At 51.6% G+C, this 22,087-nt stretch overlaps 1 protein-coding gene across 24 annotated transcripts; it reads right to left on the bottom strand.

Annotated features, from left to right (window-relative positions):
- Window positions 1-469: 469 nt before the first annotated feature.
- Window positions 470-21,804, bottom strand: IPO13 (importin 13). Of its 24 annotated transcripts, none has more exons than XR_013519971.1 (20): window positions 20,929-21,804; window positions 18,431-20,740; window positions 12,161-12,301; window positions 11,916-12,057; window positions 11,641-11,807; window positions 11,300-11,420; window positions 11,066-11,213; window positions 10,311-10,492; window positions 10,201-10,227; window positions 9,871-10,005; window positions 9,579-9,722; window positions 8,165-8,245; window positions 7,491-7,628; window positions 7,236-7,332; window positions 4,214-4,266; window positions 1,593-1,659; window positions 1,446-1,504; window positions 1,209-1,298; window positions 727-1,087; window positions 470-637 (listed from the first exon to the last, which is right to left on the bottom strand). XR_013519971.1 is itself a non-coding variant. In XM_078331480.1 (20 exons), exons 2-20 carry the CDS (start codon window positions 19,360-19,362, stop codon window positions 541-543), a joined length of 3,003 nt encoding a protein of 1,000 aa, XP_078187606.1. In that variant the 5' UTR covers window positions 19,363-20,740; window positions 20,929-21,804; the 3' UTR covers window positions 470-540. The 24 variants fall into 24 exon arrangements, 12 of the variants coding, with proteins under 12 accessions (XP_078187606.1, XP_078187607.1, XP_078187608.1 ...); XR_013519973.1 differs by having other exon boundaries at window positions 18,431-19,212; XR_013519974.1 differs by having other exon boundaries at window positions 18,431-19,167.
- Between the last annotated feature and the right edge of the window lie 283 nt (window positions 21,805-22,087).

Here is a 22,087-nt window from a genome sequence, read left to right as displayed (position 1 = left end):
AGCCCCAAGTCCTGCACCTAGGAAGGCTGCTATTCCTGTCAAAAACTTCCTCCATGCAGCCTTCCCTCACTTCCTCACCCTTCTCCCAGCTTAGCATGGTAGCTATGGACTAGATCAACCTTTGTTCAGGGCAGAACAATGCAGGACAGTGCTTGGGGCCTAGTACTCAGTGCTGTTGATTAAGTAAATGTATGCATACATGCATGCTGGGACTAATTTAATGGAAATGGGGGGTTAATGACACTACTGCAGCCACCCCACCCCAAGGGCAATGACTGTATTCTGAAGGGCTCCAGCCTAGGTGGCTTGGCTACAGCAATATCTCTTCCAACCTGGGAGCTAGAGGGTGTTCCCACCATTCCCCCCACAAGGCCTGCATCCAAGCATCCTCCTATCCTTCCCTCAGGCCTTCTGGACCCAGGCTTTCAGTTAGGTGGTGGCGGCAGCAGAAAGGAGGCAGAGGCAGCAGTGAGGGTCCAGGTTTACTGTTTGAGGATAGGAAAGGGTGAAGAGAAGGAGTGAGTGGGATGGGGGCACCCCTCAGTAGTCAGCTGTGTAATCTGTGCCATGGAGACCCCGGCACAGCAGTGTGAACTCCTTCACCATCTCCTTCACCCGCCTCTTGTTCACTCGCTCACTGAAGGAGAAAAGGGAGAGCAGGTTAGCACCAGCCACCACCACTGCCCCCTCTCTGCCTGAGCCAAGGCCCACCCCAGCTCTGCTCACCGAAGGATTTGCTGGCTGAAGGTATCCTTCTGTTCAGGGCTGAGGCGGGCAGAGGGAAAACCAGGTGGCTGCAGGGCCTCCTTTATCCACATGCTCAGGAGGCTGAAGCAGTGCTTGTTCAGGGTGAACAGGATGTCGGCAAAGCAGTCCATGAGGCTGCGGGAGGCCTGGCCCCCAATGGCCTGAGGGAGAGGGGCTCTCAGCACACCAGGGTGTTGCCCCTTCTGCAGCAAGAATGTCTAACTGTGCCCCAGGCCCTCTGGACAGTTCCTAAGCCAATCTGTACGTAACAGTGAGCGCTGCTTTTTTGAGAGCCAGCTGATGATCCCCATGGCAATCCTAACAACTTTCAGTCATTTAACTGAAGAAGAAACAGAATCTTAGAGCTCAAGGGAACAAAAGGCTCAAGCCTCCCAGAAGGTGAGCTGCCTCAGCAGTGCGGGGCCCTCACCCCCTTCACACCCTGCTTTGCTCCATCTCACCTCCAGCACTGCTATGAGCAGCATACGACCGTCTTCCTGTACCACCTTTCCCACAGACTCTACTTCCCCACACCGAGGCAGCAGCTCTGTCTGCAGAGGATGGAGAGGCCCATCAGCCCAGCTCCTTCCCAGTTCTCCCTGAGGACAAGAGCTGTACACCACAGCCCTACTGTCTGGAGTCCTGGGCAGGGCAGGGTGTTGGGGTGGCAGTGGGTCAGGGTTCATAATGGGACTCACAAAGAAGCCACAGGAGGCCTTGACAGTAGGTGCCTCAGGGAACTTGAGGGCTAGCACAGCTGTGGGAGAGGCAGAGGCAGATCAGATGGGGTGTAAGGATCCTCCTGGGGGAGCCCCAGGCCCACCTGTCCACCTGGCCCCACTTACCACATTGGAACACAGCTTTGACATCCAGTCGTTCACACAGGAATAAATCTGGCTTCCGCTTCAGAGCCTGCAGGAGGTGGAGCTGGTAAGCCCAGCCCCAGCCAGCTCCAAGAACCATCCCCCCCACTCACCTGCCACCCCAGCCCCCAACTTCACACCTCACAGGTAGAGGCTGCCAAAACCAGCTACCCAGCTATCTCTGGGGGACCCGGACCACCCCAGAGTTCAGTAGGTCAGGTGAGGACAGCTCAAGGGATGCTATGTACACATATGTGTACATGAATGCATGGGTGTATGTGAGAGAGGTTGGGGGTGGGGATCATAATGCAGAAAGTTTGGGCTCCAGACATCTTCCCCTCCATCAGGGGGCAGAGATCTTGCAGGCTCCAGGTTGCCAGCAGTGACTTCATGTTGATTAATAGAGGGAGTTAAGCATCCCAGGTTTGTGAACAGGGCAGCAGGAAGAAGAGATGGCATCCAGACAGGGAGCCCTCAGCCCAACAGCCCTCCTCCCATGTCCCTCCTGTATTCCTGAGACACCCTCCAGCTCCTGCTAAGAAGAGAAAAAGTACAGCAGGAGCCTTGGAGCCTCAGTCCCACTTTCATCCAGGGTACCCTGTGTCCAGGCCCTCTTCGGCCATACACACAACCAAGAAGCCAGTGCTGCTGTGGGTGAGGGGGAACAGATGATGTGATGGGGGCAGACGGCCTGCCCCAAGTGGTACCAGGACATGACTGGCACATCCTCAGGTCACAGGAGATGCTCCAGCCATCCTTAAACACTGCTGCTCCCAAGAAATGCCCCCAGTGCACACCAGATAGACCTCTACCCTCCAACCCCTCACATCCCCTCTACTCCCCATGTTTACTCGTGTGCAATCACGCCCACAGGCACCATCACTTGAAATGCCCTCCTTACATACCTCTATCATACCCCTTACATACACACTCTCTCCCCATCTAGAACACACCCTCATGACAGTCACACACCAAACACCTGCACATCTGCAAACCATGTCCACACGCTTACACCCTCAGCCTTCCCACAGCCCTCCCACACTCTCCCAACATACCCATCCACAAATACACATTCAGACACCCTCCCCATCAAAGATACACCCCTGAAAACACCCACACACATGTCCACCCAGCCCAGAACACTCCCTATTCTTCCCTCCTCCCACCCTCCCCTGCCCCAGAAACTAGACTTATAAGTTCTAGGAGAGCAAGAACTGTGCCTGCTTTTGCTCACTATCATATCCTCAATACCTAACAAGGTACAGCATGTATTACACACTCAATAAAAATATCTGTGGAATGAGGGCCAGGCACGGTGGCTCACGCCTGTAATCCCAGCACTTTGGGAGGCCGAGGCGGGAAGATCATGAGGTCAAGAGATCAAGATCATCCTGGCCGACACAGTAAAACCCTGCCTCTACTAAAAATACAAAAATTAGCTGGGCGTGGAGGCATGCGCCTGTAGTCTCAGCTACTCGGGAGGCTGAGGCAAGAGAATCACTTGAACCTGGGAGGCAGAGGTTGCAGTGAGCCGAGATCACGCCACTGCACTCCAGCCTGGCAACAGAGCCAGACTCTGTCTCAAAGAAAAAAAAAAATCTGTGGAATGATTCAAAGAAACACTCCATTTACTCTAACTCACAGGTTAGGGGTTCTACGTGCTAGGAACCCCTAACACACAGAAGCCCCCATCACACTAATTCCATACCCCTACAGCCCAACATTCATTTCCTCCAAACCGTACTCTAATACAGACATACCAATACCACAACATATATTCCTATCCTCCATAATATACACTCCCATAGCCCAACACACACACACCTCCAACACATGTCCACGCTCTAAATCCATCAAGGCCTAACATATCAACAAACAACACAAAACACACAACACATTGACATACAGCACGCATGAATGTATGCATTCTTCCTAGCACCCAACACAATACGCATACTACTTACAGGTGATTCTGTTCCCCTCCCAAACCAAACTCAAGACATACAAAATAAGGTCTCACACACTTAAACACATACAAAATGCAAACATATCCTAACGTGGTCTCACAATGGAGCCTGCACTCCGCCTCCCAGCAGCAGCTCAACCTCTCCAATAGCCCAACTCTGGGCTCCACCGCGCACATTCCTCTTTTCAGTCCCTCACTTTGGAGCTGCTCCTAGCCTACCTCTCAGGAGCAGGCTGGGGGCACTGAGGCAGGCAGTTCCCGGCAGGAGCACGGGGACAGTGAACCCCAGGCCCTTCAACTCCAGTCCTACCCATGAACTTCTTGGGCAACAAGAAGCTGCTGGGCACAGTCACAACCCCCTCCCTTTCCCACTCCCCACCCAAGGCCAGCCCAGCTCCCTCCCTTCGGGATCAGCCTCTCCTGGTCTTTGTAGAAGACTGAGCTAGTTGAGGCATAGGGGCACTAAAGGAGGATGTTGGGTTGTCAACTTCCACGGAAACAGATGAAGAAACTCTATTCAACTGAACAGAAAAAAAATTTGTCAACAGAAAGCTAAAAATAGGCTTAAATTGAATTTCAACATAAGAGAAAGAGAAAGAGAGAGAACAGAACGTGAATGAATAAAACTAAAACACACCTGTGCCAGGAGTTGCATAAATGAATCAACAATATCAGGATGATCCCTGGGCCCTAAAATATAATAAAGATGGAACTTAAGAAAAAATTATACAAACAGCAACTCAACCTCATATAGTTATGTGGGACTGAGAGCCTGCAGGGAGACAGCGTGGGGGCACATGAGCAGCAGGAAGCAAGATAAAGAAACAAAACATACAAAAACCATGAACTGGGAGAAGCCCAACAGAAAGAGACGGCAAAGTGAAGGACGGGCCTGCCCCAGCTCCCTCCACGGGGCCTTCCGTCTACTCCCCACTCCTCCTCATGCCATCCCCTCATGTTCCCTTGGTATGTGAGCAATTCTGGACTCCACGTAACTGAAGAAATGGCCACCACACTTACTGTGGCCTCTGGCAGATTGGGGTAGCCCTACACTGCTCCTAGCACATACCTCCCCATCAGCCAGTCATTGAAGAGGAGAGCCAGGATAGTCAGGGGGGCCAGCCCTTGGTATCTCCTTTTGAGGTTTATCTGAGGGCCCTGGAAAGGCTATGGCATCAGAGCCTGAGTAAGTGCCACCTCACTTCAATGGCCTTAGGGCTCTTGGTCTGGCCAAGGAAAAGAATCTATTCGGTCCACTTAAACCAGAGGACTCTTGCTTAGGTAGGGCAGTGCCCAGCATGCTATGGAATGGCCCAGCAAGTCACTAGCAGGGCCCATAGGAGGAAACAGTATCGTAAGGCCAAAAACAAGAGCCTCATCCCAGCAAAGCTCTTCCACATGGACACGGACTCAGCAGAGAGCCAAGCTCAGGGCTGAGGACTAGTTCCCATCATCTGGACATGCCAAGAAAGAGGGAAAGCAATCAATGTGTCATCCCATGGTCCAGTGGGAAGGCAAAGCCCGAGGAAGGAATGGCTAAGATTGGGATGGCATAACAGGTATAGAAGCCATCCTGTCCAGCAAGACAACCAACAAAGCCCAACAGATAAGATGTTGGACACTTCTGCCTCCAGTTCTGATGATTCCTGAGGCAAGAATATGGCATGCACCTGGAGCTCCTACCCAGGCTTCTCCACTCTGAGGAGGATGTGGTGCAAAACCATCTGCCTAAGACACCACTAAGTAGCTGTGTGATCTTGCGCAAGCCACAATGCTCAGTTTCCCCATCTGTAAAGCAGATAATCTCTGCCCTACTTCCCTCTCTAGGCTATGAAGAGCTGCCGACAAATAAAGCCTATCCCTTTGGTATCTGAACCCTGAGTTATTTAAGTCCGAGAAAGTGAGGCCCAATGTGCACCCTGCAGGTTTGATGTTCAGCAGCCACCCTGCTAGAGGTGGGCCAGACAGAGAGAAGGAAAGGTTCCAAGGGCAGAGAGCCCTTCCCCTCCTTTGTTTAACAGTGTCTGCAGCCTGCTGTATTCTGGCCTCATTCTGGGCACTGGGGATGCAGAGAGAAGAAACTCAACCCTGCCCTTGGAGGGGCTTAGTCTAGTAAGAGAGACAGACATTGAAAGCTGATTGTTGTGTGTGCTCAGTGCTGTGTCAGCAGTGTGTACAGGATGCAGTTTCGGTACAGTTAGAAGTACCCAATTCCACCTCTGAGAAATTACTCTGAGAAGTGATTCAGTCTTCCTCCTTTCTGAGACATGAAGGAGTGAGAGTTCACCCAGTAAAGGGCCTAGGACATTCTAGTCAGAGGCACAAGGCACAGGTATCAAATGGGACACAGTAAGGAAAGGGCAGTGTGGCTGGTATTTTGGAGTCATGAGGATGCCAGCAGGAGAGGACATTAGAGGCATGCCAGAGCCTTGTCATGTGGGTGGGAATGAAACAATAAGCTGAGGGCAATGGGAACAACGAAAGGGTTTTAAGCCTGGGAAGACAATTTATGAAGATTATAGCTGCAGTGTGCAGAACAGATTGGAGAGAAGGGGAGATGTCAAGAAAACCCGCTAGAAGGTTGTTGATAATCCAGGTGAGACCTTAAACGCAGGCAGTGGCCACGGAGGTGGGTAGAAGTGGGCCGACGTGGAGAGAATCAGGAGCCAGGATCGATGGGGCTTATCCTAGATTGGGTACAGGGAGTGGGAGAGGTGGAGTTGAGGATGACCACACCAGGTTTCTGGTTCAGGTTTCTCCCCAGTTTGGACTTACTCCATGGCCCACAGGAACAGAGGCCAGGATCATGAGACCACTGAGGTTATAAGCTAAGAGTATTCTGGGTACCAACTGAGGCCCCTGGTGAGCCTCAAACCTGTGACCATGAATCCAGGCAAGGCTCACGAGGCAGTGCTGTTTTTTTGTTTTTGATTTTCCAAATTGGAAGCCTGGATTAGACAACATGAGAAGCCTGAATAGAAGCCCCTGCTCCCAACTCTCTCAGGCAAAGGGTCACAGGGAATGGAGGGCTAGGTCTACAGCCAAAGGTACTTGACTTCTGGCCTAGAAAGGACTAAGCCTTGATGCAGGGAAAGGAACCAGCAGTCTCTGAGTACTTCATTGTGCAAAAGCCCCTGAACCAGGGGCCCAGAAGATGTGACTTTAATACCTGTAAACAATCGTTTCAAGTATATGGTATCTCCGTTTCACAGATATGGAAATGAAGGCTTAGCAAAGGTAAGTGACTTGCCCAAGGACACACAACTAGTTGGTGGTGATGAACTTAGAATCTGGGTCTAGCTGACTTCAAAAGCCCGTGCTCTTTCCTCTTTTCATTATATCCCAAAGTAAAGGAGCCCGCCTAGTGCCCCAAGCCCCTCAAGCCTCTGCCCACCTCCCACCCCCACTTCCTTCTTCCATATCCAGACTGGCCCTGAGCCCAGCAGGCCAGTAGAAGACATCATTCACCCTCTTATCCACTTCAACCTAAGGTTTCAACTATTTGTAAGGTGCTGTGCTTGATTACACAGGTTTCCCATCAAGTCCCACATGTGACTCAGGGGACAGAGAAGAACAAAGTGGGCAGCTTTGGCTCCCCATTTGGGGAAGCAGAGGCAGTGGCAGTGGCGGCAGCAGCAGAGACCCTGGTCAGGACCTACCTTGCTGGAAGAGAGTAAGTGTGACGGAGGTGACGAGCAGGAAGAGGGCCTCAATTGGGGGAAAGTGGGCAGGCTCATGAGCAAAGATGTGGACCAGCTACAACAAAGCAGGGAATGCTGGTCAGCTGAGACCCAGTCTCACTGGAATGCAAGTGGGGCAGTATCCCTGGAATGCAAGTGGGTACCCCAGACACAGCAGCTACCTGACCCACCCCCACCCAGGGTTAGGATTTCTGCCCCAATCAGAAGGCCCACCTGTCGAGTGAGGTCAAGAGCAGAGGCCTGGGGGATGGTGCTGTACATCCGACCCAGCATCTCACACAGCTGTGGCACCATGGGGGCAAAGTCATCCAGCAGCGTCTTAACCGACTTCTCAAAGATAGCGCACACCGCCTTGGAAAGAAAGCAAAGGGACCCTGGTCAGCAGGTCACGATTAACTGGAACAGCGCTGAAGCCCCGCAGAGCGGGCCTAAGATCGGGCCCTTACCTATAAGCCTTGCCGGGGCTGCAAACCAAGGACGGTAAGCAAGTCTGACCCTTATTCTGGCAGGGGGCAAAGGCCCTTCACTGAGGGGCACAGGATGGAACTGTGGAACTTAACTCCTGCTACTTACATCTCCACCATTTCCTCTCAGGGAGCAGCAATGGCAACAAAAACCTGAACTGAAAACGGACCAAAGGCAGGTTTCTGATGCCAAAACAGATGGCTGGCTGTCACTCAACCCTAATATTACAGTCCCTGAGTTAAGCATTTCTCACGATACTGGAGAGTTCTGAATGACTTCCCAAAAGATTCCTTATCTCTATGCGGCAGGATTTACCTCCCCTGTTTTCTCCAAACCATTGCAAAGTGAAACATGGCAACATCTTACTCCTGCTACACCTCCAAGAAGTAACTATGGAGCAGAGGGCAAGGGCCAGGGCTCACCTCCACCACCTGGGCATCATTCAACCATTTGCTCAGCACCTTCTGGATAAGCTGGAAGACCTGCTGCAGCACCACCACCACCTGAAGACACAGGAAGAAGTGAGGTGCTTCTGCTATCGATCACTGTGACCCACTTGAGAAGGACTTGGTAGCAGGGAGGAGGGGAATTCAAACCTATTACCCCAGAATGCATATTGAGGACCCAGTGCATGGGACCCCTGGGGGAAGAAGTGGTTTGCTGAACTCTCTCATGAATGAAAAAGGAGGATATCCTGAATTCTAGGGATTATCTCAAAGGAAGCCTCAAACTGCAAAGCAGAGATATCACAGGTGCTTCGTAAGATTATGAAATCTTTGTAGACTTAAAAAAAAAAATCTCTCCCTTTATATCTCTGCTCTGTAAAACCAAGGCTATGGGCTAGCGCCTGAAGAAGTGGAGATACAATCTCCTCTTAAATAGGCTTGAGGTAGGGAGCCCCAAAGAATGCACAGATGCAGGCAGCTTATGGAGGAGCAGAGAGCAGACTGAGGTCCTGGGAGGCAAGGAAAGGCAGGATGATGTCTACCATATCAAGAATGGGCTCCGTCCGACGACAGTGGCCCAGGTGTGATCTAAAGCCAAGAGGCTAACTGAAACTCGGTTGCAGAGTTAAGCAGAGAGGCCAGGATGCCTATGGCTTCCTTTTCTCCAGGAGAAATCCTGGAGGGAGTTCTGTGAACAATGACCAAAGCAGTCCCTTCTATTTATAAAGACCTTTACAATATGCAAACTACCTACATGTAAGACCACATCTACTATCCAGCACAGTTCTATGAATTAAGTAAGCCAGACATTTCAATGTTCATAGTTTTTAATGAGAAGCTGAGGCTTGCTCCAGATTCAGCAGCTTGTAAAGTGGTCACCCCAAAACCTGTGTCCAGGCTTCTCACAGGACTTATCACACTGCTTTGTGACAATCTGAGCAACTTGAACTTCCTCTACACTGGGAGCAACTTGAAGGCCAGAACTATTACATGCGGAGGATGTAATAAGCATCCTTAGTGCCCACAGGGGACAGTAAATGTTGAAGTAGAAGGCCCTCCAGAGCAGGGCGGGGCGGGGCAGGGGGTTGAACATCACTTAAGGGTTGAAGGATAAAATGTCAATGTCTCTTATGGGGCTGAGGAATTTCAATGACGTCACCCTAATTGGGCTGGGGACAAGGACAACATCACACACAGAGTTGAGTGAGATAATGACATTGCTACCTACAGAGTGAGAGGTAATTATAGGTCATTCATGGAATCAGAGGACCAAACACATCACCCCCATGGGAAAAGGAGAACAATGACAACATTACCCACAGAATTGAAGAGTGACAAAGACATTCCCACAGGTGGGGGTTGGGGGGATGGCAAAGACAATGTCACCCACGGGGTTGGGTCCCTGCGGCACTGGAAGCTTCCGAAGCTCAGGGCCTTCGTGATCATCGTCATGATGACTGATGTCCAGCGTGGTGAAGAGGTTGGAGAGAAGCCCCAAGATGTGGACAATAGCCAGCTTGTTGGAGGGATTGGGCTGCAGGGAGAAGCAAACCAAGCTCCAGATCTCCTAGCCCCAGTTTGGTCCAGATCACTGAGCCCCAACTCTGAGGGCTAGCTCCAACCTCACCCCTCATCAGCCACAGCATCCCAGTACTACTCCCTGGCCCCTAGAGCTCACTCACTATCTCCTCTGCCAGCTTCTCCAGTTGCTGGATATAGGGTGAGATGAGTGAGTGCAGGTTCTTAAGGATCTCCTCCACTTGAAGAGCTGACAGCAGGAAGCCCAGCGCTTGCATCAGCCACATGCACTGGCTTGTCTGTGGGCAGAACATAGATGATCAGTCCTGGCTACATATAGTTGTGGGGTAGGAAGGAAAATAAGCCTCTTGGGTGGAGCTTCCAAAAACAGAGAATAAGGGGTAAGAGGAAGGGGAAGTCAAAAAACAGGATTTCAGGGATAAGAGATTCCCACAAGACCCCCAAGGAGACCCCTAGAAACTTTTGAGCCGCACCTTGTGGATCTGTTTCATCAGCACATCCTGGGGGTAGAAAGAAGGAATGTAGTATCAGCACAGCGCAGAGTGTGCACTGAGGCTCAGCACCATCCAGGGCCCCTGCATACCTGGGACACAGCCACAATGTTGGCAGCATAGGGAGGCAGGTCATACTTGCACTCTCGGCAGATCTTCTTGAGGGTAGACACAGAAGAGACAGAGAGCTCAGGATTACCTAGGGCATGCAGTACCAGGGGCAGAACACTGTTGATCATGACGGGGTGGTCAGCCAGCCATTCAGACAGAGCTCCTGGAGGAAAGAGGAAGACAGGAGGATCTCTGAGGCAGGCCAGGCTGGCTTTGTACCATGCCTCTGAGGCGAGCAGAGTTCCTGGCAGGGTCAAGTTGCAGCCCTAGCACAGAGCACTGCTCCATTCAGAGGACTACATGGGCAAATATGCATGTGCATGCTTAAACAAGAGCCTACAGCAGAGAAGCAGGAAAGGGTTACTCAACAGAGGTCCAGTACTGCTGTTTAACTGACAGTAAATTGTCAGGGTGGAGTAGATGGTGGGGATGGATGCTCTCATGAGGTGTTGCTGCCTTCCAAAGTCTTTTTTTTATCAGGGCTCCTGAACCTGTGTTTACTCTTCTGTCTCCTACTCTTGTTTAGTCTCCCCTGACAGTAAACTAGTCTCACTGAATTGCAGCTCACTGTGCCATCAGATGGACCCCCTAGACCTGCCAGGACAGTCAGTTTGTTACAACACTGTGTGTAGGCATGTGGCTCTCCCATTCTGGATAGGATCCAGCATGCTGGCTGTGGCCAGGGACAGGTGCTGTGGCTCTGGGAATATGGTCATGGGCATGTGCCAGGTCTCACCAATGGTGAACATGACAGTATCTGCCAGCTGCACGTTGCTGATGCTGATCCGCGGGATGAGGCCAATGAGCCCAGGCACCACATCAGAATAGTTGACGTCGATGGTCTCTGCGATGGATTGGAAGCCATAGAGGAGGGCCTCCGTGTGCTGGGGAAAGAGGGTGCCACTGGCTTGGATGAGGAGGAGGGTGTGACAGGTCTGGGAGGGCTGAGGGAATCAGGCTTGGGAGGTACCTGCCAGGAGTAGGGCTCCTCTGAGCTGGTAAGCAAACGACCCAGCTTGTCATAGAGGTTGCTGAGCAGCTCGGCTCCCAACATCTCATAGACATACATGAGCGTGTCTGAGATGTCCACCCTGAGAAGCAGATGAAGGCCTTTTATACTGCCTGGATCCTGCCCCTGAATCCTGCCCCCAAGCCCAGGAGCCTACCCCAGTACCCCCACAACCCTGCAACAATGCCTAGAGAACAGAGAGAGAAGTCCCCAAATTCAGAAAGCCTGGCCTTGGGCCCCTTCCCTCATTGCCTTCATTCTTTATGGACTCCATTTTAGAGGAGTTGGCCTGCTACCATCACCTGTAAATTCGGAACTGCTCCTTCTCGTCTGAGGACCAAAATCCATATTCCTCATCAGAAGGGAACTGGGCCTTGTGCAGAAGCACATCCACCAGCTGGAAGTAGACTGGCCGGTACACCTGCTGGTATACAGCCTGCTTCTCTGCCTCAAAGGACAGAATATCATCCTGAGAGAGCCAGGGAAGAGAATTAGCCACCTCACCAGTAGCCATAGAAGCCCGTGATCCACCTTCTTCCACCACAGCCCAGTTCTACTGGAGGTCACATATACACACCTGCAGCGTGTACCAGAAGGTGAGGGTTAGAGAGCTGGTGGTCTCATTGACAGGATAGTGACCAGGGATGCCTGTGCAGAACATAATCATGTTGACAAGTGCCAGGAAACTCTGCCAGTGCTCTACTTGGTCCAGCAAGGCCCTGGGGAGGAGGAGATACAAGTCATTCTACCTCTCGAGGGACTTCCAGAACCCCACCTCTTAGAGGGCTCTACTGTCCCACTCCCAGCTTCCCCACCCCTTACCGGGAGTGGTTCTCGCCCAGGGCCACAGCGATGCGACAGATGCCATGGGAGGTCTCCATGTCCCCATTCTGCACTGCCTGCCGCAGTTGTTCCTGCAGACCCAGCACCAGTGGGATGAGTTTCAGGAGCGTGTTCACATACCTAAAGGCGTGACATGAGAAAATCCATCAGAGCTCTATGCCCATCCCCCTACAGGCTTTAAGAGAAAGGCATAATCTCTTTGTCTTCCATCAAGTTCCCTCCCCTTATCAAATCCTAAGCAAAAAAAGGTCAGGGACTACATGGCAGATTTGATGGGAACAAAAGTTCCCCATGTTGGGAAGAACCTTAGGTCAGGGACCCCCAGGAGAACTCTGAGAAGGAAGTATGAGAAGGTCAGCGTTATGGGTTGAATTGTGTTCTCTAATTGGATGAGAGCTGATTCCAGAATGGGTTAACATTTTTTTTTTTTTTTGAGATGGGGTTTTGCTATGTTACCCAGGCTGGTCTCAAACTCCTGAGCTCAAGAAACTTAGCCTCCTGCTCAGCCTCCAGAGTAGCTGGGATTATAGGTATGAGCCACCATGTCCAGCTGGGTTACAACTTTTAGGGAGGTTGAAATGACGTGAATATATTTTGCATGTGGTGATAACATGTAGTCTGGGGGGGCCAGAGGGCAGACTGTTATGGGTTGAATTATGTCCGCACAAAAAGAGATTTTTTTGATAAATCCTAATCCCCAGTACCTCAAAATATGACCTTATTTGGAAATAAGATAATTGCAAATGAGGTTATACTGGAGTAGGATGGACCTGAAGTCCAATATGACTGGCCCTTATAAGATGCCATCCATGTGAAGACAGAGACATACAGGGAAAATACCACGTGAGGACAAAAGTGGAGAGTGGAGTGATGCAGCTGGAAGCCAGGGAACACTAAAGACTGCCAGCAAACCACAGAGCTAGGAAGAGGCAAGGATTCTCCTACAGGTTTCCTCGGGAGTGCCACCTTGCCAACACCTTAAATTCAGACTTCTAGCCTCCACAATTTAAGACAATAATTTCTGTTTGGCTTTAAACCCACCTCATTTGGCACTTTGTTATGGTCACCCTAGGAAATGAATACAGTCTGTCAGGGAAGATTGAACAAGAGTGGGAGACAGAAGAGCAAACACAGGCTCAGGAGCGCTGATTAAAAAAAAGACTTTGGAAGGCAGCAACAGCTCATGAGAGCATCCATCCCTACCATCCACCACTCCACCCCAACCACCAAATCCTAACTCTTGAGTAGTATGGTTGCTGCAGGGAGGAACAGAAGTAGATGATGAACTCAGAGAGCTAAGAGGCAAAATGGACAGCACTTGATGACTGACTGGATGTGAGGATGGGGAAGAATAAAGCAACCCTCAGGTCATTGGCTAAACAACTAAGTAGATGGTGGAGCTATTTACTGAGACTTGTGGGGTGAGTAGCAGGGAACAGTAACACCTTTAATGGGAGGTAGAAGGTGATAAGCTCAGTATTAGACACGTTGATTCAGAGATACCTGATAGGTTATACATGTAGAAGCATCTAGAAAGAGCTGGAAGCCCTGAAGCCCAGCACAGAAGTTAGAGCAAAAGACATAGATATGAGAGTCATCAGCTAACAGCTGGTATTTAAACCTATGGGAATAGATGAGAATTGGCCAAGGAGAAACTGTTGAATGAGAAAAAAATAAGGGGTTCCAGATCAGAGCCCTAAAACACAATGATCTCTAAAGGAGAAGGACAAGCAGCCCAGTATACAAAGGGACTGAGAGAAGCCTGGCTCCATCCCACTGGACCCCTCTCCAGCACCTTAGTCTGTGGAGATGAGACTAAGCAGAGGAAGCCACACTCTAACAGTGGGGATCAGATGCTTGGGACTCTTCTGTTGTCAATCATAGTGTCACCATAGCAATCTATGTTAGGGAGTGGGGGACTGAGGATCCCAGAAGGAGTTCTGTCTGGACTTGCCTCAAGCGGGTTGCTAGGCAGTAACTTCATATCCTTGGTGGGAGGACGAGAAGGACAAAAAGAGGCAACCAGCCCAGGGACATCGGCCTCCTTCTCCACAGCCCCATTCTGGCAGGAAAAGTCATCCATGCCAGGATACCCCCAGCCCAGAGACAGCCCCAGGGGGTGCTGGCAGGAGACAGCTGGGATAGCTTCAGTCTCATGACCCTGACACAGGCCGCACCACCAGACAATGGGCATTTTCAGGCCAGACTCTGGCACAAAGAGAAGGGGTAGGGCCAAGGCTATGGCCCAGAAGCTCCTCAGCAGCTGAGATGGGAACAGGAGGAAGTACTCTATCCCCATGATATTCCCACTGTATTCTGAGGCTCTCTCCTCCACCTGCTAAAGTTCATGCAGACGGCAGGTACTCAGTGAAGGTTCTTAATTTGTCTCATCAGAGCCTCATAAAAGGACAAAGCAAGGACGATACAGCCCCAAAGGGCTCAGAGTATCATATCATTCAAGGTCATACAACTCAGAAGCAGAATCCAGGTTGAAACCCCCTTAGACTGCTACGGGTCTGCTTTTCTTTTAGGGCCCAACCAGAATCTCCCAAACAATCTATGTACATCTCAGCCCCTATCTCCAGTCCTAACTGATGGGAGCCCCCAACAGCCTGCTTAATTCACTTTCTCTCCCTCCCCAATTATCAAGGAAAAGCTTTTCCAGGATTAAAAACATATTTCAGGAAAAAAAATACATTTCAAAGGAGAGAGCCAGGAAGTAGCAGCAGCTGTGGAGGAGCAGGAAACTGAGCGCAAACTCAGCCAAGGGGAGGGCCAGTGTCGGGACACCTAGGGAAGGCGTGCCTGGATGACCCAGGAATCAAAGCCACTGAAGGTGACTCTCACAAGCCAAAGCTAGGAAACTAGACGGGGTAGAGCAAGGCCCAGGCTCGGACTCTGGGCCGGCTGCAGCTCACCCATGGGAAGAAGTTCTTGCATAGATTTCCTGCCACCTGAGCACCTGTGTCTGCAACCTGCAGGTGGACAGAAGAACAAGTCTGAGGCCCCAGAGATTTCTAGATTTGGGGGAAGGAGCTGGGAGGATGCTTTACGATCATAGCTGAAGCTGGGTTCAAGAGGCCTGGCTCAATCGGTCAGCTCAAGTAGCCAAGGCAGGGCTGCTGGGATGCCTCTGCTGCTGCTCACACGGAGCTCAGCCCAGACCTGCAATTAGAGCTTAGCTTCAGGAGCAGAGCGGAGAAAATGGGGAGAGTTGCTAAGCAACCAAGGGGCTACAGCCAATGGGCGCCAAGGAGGCTGTGGGTTACCTCACTGGCTCCTTGCTTGCTCATTCGTTCAGAGGAGAAGGGGCATCAATTACCTGCCAAAGCCCTTGAGACTGGCTGGGTGGGTAAACTTGGGTGTATCCAAGGACACCTCACATCACCCACACACTTGCCCTGATCTGTTTCCCTTAGTCACCAACTGTCGGAGCCCACCCAGCACTTAAGCTTCAGGCTGCCAAGAGAGGCACTGATCTGGGACTAGGTATCCACCTTAAGCTGGGAGGCCTGGGAAGCCAAGGGATAGGTATCAGAGTAACTGCCAACACAATAATGAAACCAAACACTGGCAACTGCCGTTTATGAAGTACATAGGACCCACACTAAAAGCTTCACATTCTCTTATTTAATCCTCGTACCAAAACAATCATTTATCTTTTTTAATCAACCCCAATATTTTGTTTAAAGTTTTAAAAGGCAGTGGTTAAGCACATTACGTGTGTGTGTGTGTGTGTGTATGAAACCAACTCCTTTTCCAGTTTAGCCACTGATCAACTAAGCCCACTTTCTATTGCATGATTCTGTTTCTACTCCTTATTACCAATTCTAAAAGTAAACAGCCTTAATCCATTTAATAGTAACTATGTCTATCTTTTAAAAAATAAATAGTTGGCCAGGTGCAGTGGCTCACGCCTGTAATCTCAGCACTTTCAGAGGCTGAGGCAGGTGGATAACCTGAGGTCAGAAGTTAAAGACCAGTCTGGCCAACAGGGTGAAACCCCATCTCTACTAAAAATACAAAAATTTTAGCCAAGCATGATGGCAGGTGCCCAGCTACTCTGGAGGCTGAGGCAGAAGAATCGCTTGAACCCAGGAGGCAAAGGTTGCAGTGAGCCGAACTTATGCACTGCACTCCAGCCTGGGCAATGGAGTGAAACTCTGTCTCAAAAAAATAAATAAGTAGATACCATTAACTGGTCACATAAAGTATAAAGGTGGAACACACACACACAGTTCCCACTTTAAAACATGTAACATGAATAACCCAAGCATACAAATGGATGCTGCTGACCATCCTAACCCCAGCGAGACCACAGAAGAATTTCCATTACTCAAGGAGTCAAAATATTCTTTACTGAACACCAGAGGCAGGACTTGTGCACATTATCCTATTTAAACCTTTACAACTCTGTGGGGTTGATATGATCACCCCCATTTTATTGATGAGGAAACCGAGGCTTAGGAATGGCTTATTCAAGGTCTCAGATCTAATAAGTAAACCATCTGGGATTCAAACTTAGACGTGACTAATGCCACGGCTTGAGTCGTTAGCTACTCTTCCATGAAGTCTCTTTTAATGGGTTTCCCTTCCAATTCTGCCACGGATCCCAAAGCCCCATCTCTGAAATGTCAGTGTCAGGGCTTCCAGTCTCACTTTTTCTAATCCAGCTCATACCAGAAGTCTCAGTAGGCCATTTTCTCTGCTTAAAATCCTTTAATATCTTTATATCATTTTCAGGATGAAGATCAAAATCTTAAACTTGGCCAAGAAGATCCTGCATGATCTGGACCCTGGTCTCCTATAAATCTGGCCCTTAAATCCTGCTGTCCCATCACACCTAATAATTTACAGATCACCAGACTCTCTGGGCTTTTACACCCTACCCTTGCTTGGGCTCTTCCATCTGTCTGGAATGTCCTCTCCATCCATCACTTCCATCTGGCTCTTACACAGGTCTCGCTCAGTGGTCACTTCCACTGGGAAGCCTTTCACAACCCTCAGACTGGGTAAAAGCCTCCTCTGGGCTTTTCCAGACCCCTGCGTTCTCCATCAGAGGAGTCATCATGTTGATTGTACTTGCCATTCACGTGTCTACCAGACTGTGAACTCCTGAGAGATGGAAGCTAAAGCATTTGTCTCTCCGCTCCCAAAGCTAAACATAGGGCCCAACACAGGAGATGCTCAACGAACATTTGCCAAACAAACACTTCACTACACTTACTTCTTTTGGGCCCTGGAATATATCATGATACTGTCCACCACAAGTCTTTGCACCTGCTGTGGTTCCTAAAGCCTAGAACACTCCACCCTCCTCCCCCAATCCCTTCCATCCCCACCCCTCCCCACTCAAGCAACTCCTACTTTCATCTATTCAAAAAATATCAAATGCTACCATGTGCCAAGTGCAATGTGACAAAGTAAAATGACAGAGTCCCTGTCCTCAGAGTTGAGAGACTAATGGGGAGGCATACATTAATTTATGCTGAAATCATGTTACGGCTAAGAAGGAAAACTACTGGGAGCTCTGAGGTAATATAAGAGAGAAGATCAAACTTAGTCTTAAGAATCCATTGAGGACTTCCCTATGTAAATGAAGTTTAAGCTGAGGCAAGGTATCAAGTACATGTGATGATCCAGAGGCTGAAACAAACATGGGACATTCAAGGAATTTAAGAAACTGTGTGAGAGTATAGAGAGCAAAGAAAGCAGCATGAGATGAGGCCGGTGATGCCATACTGTGCACACATTAAGGATTCTGAGCTTTAACCTAAGAGCATTGAGAAGCCACTGAAGGGTTACGGTTCTGATCAGAAAGAGTAGATCCCCATTTTCAAAAGATCACTCTGGCTGCTGGGACAATGAAGGGTACAAGAGTGAGGACAAGCTCCGCAGTAATCTGGGGAGAGAGATGATGACAGCTTGGACTAGGGTGGTAACAATGGAAATGGAAAAAAATAGATTTGCAATATGGTCAGGAGCAGAACAGCCAGGACTTGGTGACTAGTTGAGAGAAGGAAAAAGAGTCAAATATTTTAATTGAATAATTGATAATTAGTTGTTTAACGTCTGCCTCCCTGTCTGAACCATGAGGACAGGGACCACGTCTTTTTTGGTTCCTTGCTGTATCTCCAGCAGAGGACCAGGTATCAGTACACACTCAATTAATGCTTATTGAACAGATAGATGGATGGATGGATGGATGGCCAAAGAGGCTGTCTTCTGGGCAGGTGGGGACTAGCTCACCTCTGGGCATCAGGCTGTGAGATGGCATTCACAATGGCCTCCACACTGCTGTCGAAGAGCTCCGAGTCCTGCAGAGCAGCGAAGGCAGCCTGAATGAGTGCCTCACAGTCCTGCAGTGGCACCTCCAGCTGCACCCAGCTGGAGAAACACTTGAGCACCTTCTGACGCACACAGCTGGGTGAGCTGGGTTGCTGTAGCAGCTGCTCCAGCAGAGGGAAGACAGCCCCACATTCCACCGCCAGGCTGGTCCGCACCAGGCCTTTGCGGTATTGGGGTAGGCGGCTGGTCTGGAACTCCTCAGGTAGCACTGTCAGCAGCTCTAGCAGGGCTAGGCAGCGGCCCTGCCCATCCACTGGTGAGTCCTCAGCCTGGAAGAGTCGTACCATATCTGCTACAGCACATGGCCAAGCGTCAGGCATCATGCTGAGAGCTAGTGAGGCTAGTGCCACGCAGAGCCGAGTCAGTACAATCTTGGAGCCACTGGCAAAGCGGGTGATCTGGGTAAAGAGCTGTGCCTTTAGGCTTTCATACTGGTCAGTTGGGATGTCGCTCCAGTAGCGAGAGATCTTGATGTGAAGAGCACTGGCCCCAAAGTACTGGATCTCTGGCACCTTGTCGGGCTGCAGTAGCTGCCAGCTGAAGTGCCAGGCCTGTGGGGAGACCTGGGCCTGCATCAGCCACTTCTGAGCCAGGTTCTTGTTTTCAATGTTGGGGTCATAGTAGAGCTGGTGCAGCGCCTGCAGGACAGCACAGGACTGAACAGGTGCTGGCCACTCTGGATCCTGCCAGAGCCCAGAACAGAGGCGTGACTTGGTCCTGCAAGACTGCTCCCTCTCCCTGACTGGGGAGCTGAGCAGGGAGAGCTCAGGGCTCTTGCATTGTTTCCTGGGCCTGGGTCCTGCTGATATCTTGAGAGCCTGAAACTTGCCCATGCTCTACCATATCCTCTTCTCCTTACAGCAAAACATTATGGGTTCAGAGAGAATCTCCACAGGAAAGCAAAAAAAAGAGGAGGCTGATCCCCTCAAAGGGGAAGCACTTGAGGCCAAGGCCTAGGTGGAAAGAACAGCTTCATAGGGATGAAGCTAGACCTGAGAAGGGCATGGAACAGCTTGAGGGGACTTGACCTTCCCAGGCACAGCTGCTCCCATCAACTCCAACAGCTCCTTTCAGCTCCCCCAGGATCATCCCTAGGTCACTCCAGATGCTGGCATCAAAGCCAGTGTGAAATCAGAGCAGGACTAAGACTTTTGCCAAGTAGCCCTGGGGCAGAGACATGCTGGAGTGGGGTGGGGTGGGGGCGGTGAGAACACTCCTCAGAGGGCACATGTGAAGGTCCAATCAACTGATCCAGAGAAGCCTTGGCTATAGCTACAGCCCTGGCAAACACCTGGCCTAATGCTTTCCACTAGCACAGTCCCCAGGGCCTCAATTCCAATGGGACTTCATGAAGTAAGAAAACAGATTTATCTCCCGGTAGCACCTGGAATAGCGCGTCACCATGCCAACACTGCCCTGCTCCAAGAGGTGGGAGAGTGTGGCCAGGACCCTGACCCCTAAGCAGGCTCCATCCAAGTAGGCTTAGCTCTATTTGTACCCCTGCCGGTCAGTTATGGCCACTGTCCCTTGTTTGGCCCCTCAGGGATGCCAAAGCAGGCAGAAGAGATGCATCCTCATTGTCTGTTATGGCAAACAGGAGTCAAGAATAATAAGTGAGCATCTGCAATCATGCCCTGCTTTCAAGTAAGGGAGCCCCATCTTCCCATTCATCCCAGGGTGCATGCAATCCTGCATTCCAGGTTATAGGGAGCAGATACAGAAAAGAACCAAAAAGGTAGTTCAGAAAGATGGGCTGGGCAGTGGGGGAGCTTGGGAGGGCCATGGCAGGGAGCTGTGTGGGCAGGTGAGTAGGGAAGAGCCCTGTAAGGCTGCCAGCCTTACAGGGCCAGGACCCTTGGACTCAGCACAAAACAAAAGGAGACAGCCCCACACCTGCCTGCTCAGGACTGGTCTGGCTTCCATCCAATAAAGGAAGGACCCTTCTCCAAAGAGTAGAAACAACCCAGATTGTTTTAGTTCCAGATTATTTCCTGAGCCCTTGGCTCAATAAAACCAGGTCCAGGATGGTTTGGCATCAGTATAATTCCAGAAGACTGAGCTGCAGGTCTCCTGGGTTCCCAGTTTCCTACTGCACTGCTCATGCAGTTCCCATGGAGCTGGAAAATAGCCAGTCTGGCTGGAAGGCTAAGTCATAAGCTCCCTGAAGGGACCATCCCAAGACCCTGGAGTATCTGTCCACAGGGGACCTGCCTGTAAGGAAAGACAAAAATAGCCCATTAGGGGACTGCAATACTGCCTGCCCAGAAAGACAGCAAATGCCAGGTGCTCTGGGGGCACCATACCAGCGGGCAGCCAGCCCAGGCCTGAGCGCTGGCATTAGTGACAGTCCCCAGAACTTCTGCTCTGTCACTGGAGTGCCCACCCCAGAGCCCTCATACCTTCTCCACGTTCTCCACAGTGAAGTCCAAGGCTGATGCTGCTCCAGCCCCTGCAGCCCCCGACTGCTCCTCCCGCCGCTCCATCTTTGCTCCCTCCCTGGCAGGGAGGTGGGCCCTGATCTGCCTCCTGCCCCAGCCCCTTGGCTGCTGGCCCCCTGCTAGACCCCGGCTTGGATGTCCAGGGAGTGGTGGGGTGAGGGGGGCCCCAGGGCGGGCATGGCTGCCGAGGCCTCCCCACCTCGTCTGGGGGTGAGGGGCTTGCCAGAGACCAAAAGGGGTGCTCTTGAGAGACCCACTGAGGGGGACTCCGAGGAGGGGGCCGTCAGTGAGGAGCTCCCAGGCGGGGATCCTTGTGGTAGGTCACAGCTCTGTCCCCACAATCTGTGTGGAGGGAGTCAGAGGGGAGGGAAGCCTGCGGGGGAAACCGAGCCCCTGGATCTTGAGGGGTCACAGGGTCGATGGCCTGAACCCACAACACCACCGCCTGGGTGAGCTCTCGGGTGCTATGAAAAGGTCACGGGGCTGGAGGGTCACCGGGGAGAGAGCCCTTCGTGGTTACGGAGGCGTCCAACGAAGCGCGGAGGTACAGCTTCGCGAGTCTGGGGCGAAGAGTCCGTGGAGTTGAGGGGCTGTGGCAGGTCTTTCCGTTCGGCCTGGCCCGCGCTGTGCTCACCGCCCGGCGCCAGCCCAGCTACCGCCGCTGCCTCCGCCCCAGTGACTGACAGACAAGCCAGTCCGGCCGGGACGGGGCAGGGACCTCGTCAAGGCGCGGGCTGCCCGAGCGCCTGTCCCCGGCACCGCCAACTCAGTCCCCCACTCCCGCCTGTCCTGGCTCGGCACGGCCCGGCACAGCCCGGCACGACCCAGCGGAACTGCGCGGAAACTCATTCCGGGTCCGTGGCCCTGTCCTCGCGCCAGCCCGCGCGCCCCCGAGCAGGCGGTGGAGCGGCGCGCCGCCCTAGGCCCCCGCCGAGTCTAGGCCCCGCCGCTGTGCACCCTGGGAAATGTAGTCCGTGTTGCGCCTAACCGGAAGGCGGAGCCCTGCGGAGGAGGCTCGGAGCACGTGGGTTGGGGACTTGCGGATCACTGCCTGTCCTCGGCCTACCGCGACCAGCAGGCACTCAGGGTCAGACCGGTGCGGGGCGCTGCGGCCTACTTC

This window comes from Callithrix jacchus, chromosome 7 (assembly GCF_049354715.1).
Source record: "Callithrix jacchus isolate 240 chromosome 7, calJac240_pri, whole genome shotgun sequence".
In the NCBI taxonomy this organism is placed as follows: domain Eukaryota; kingdom Metazoa; phylum Chordata; class Mammalia; order Primates; family Cebidae; genus Callithrix; species Callithrix jacchus.
Note: the sequence above shows the minus strand (reverse complement) of the source record. Positions and strands in the feature narration are given on the sequence as shown.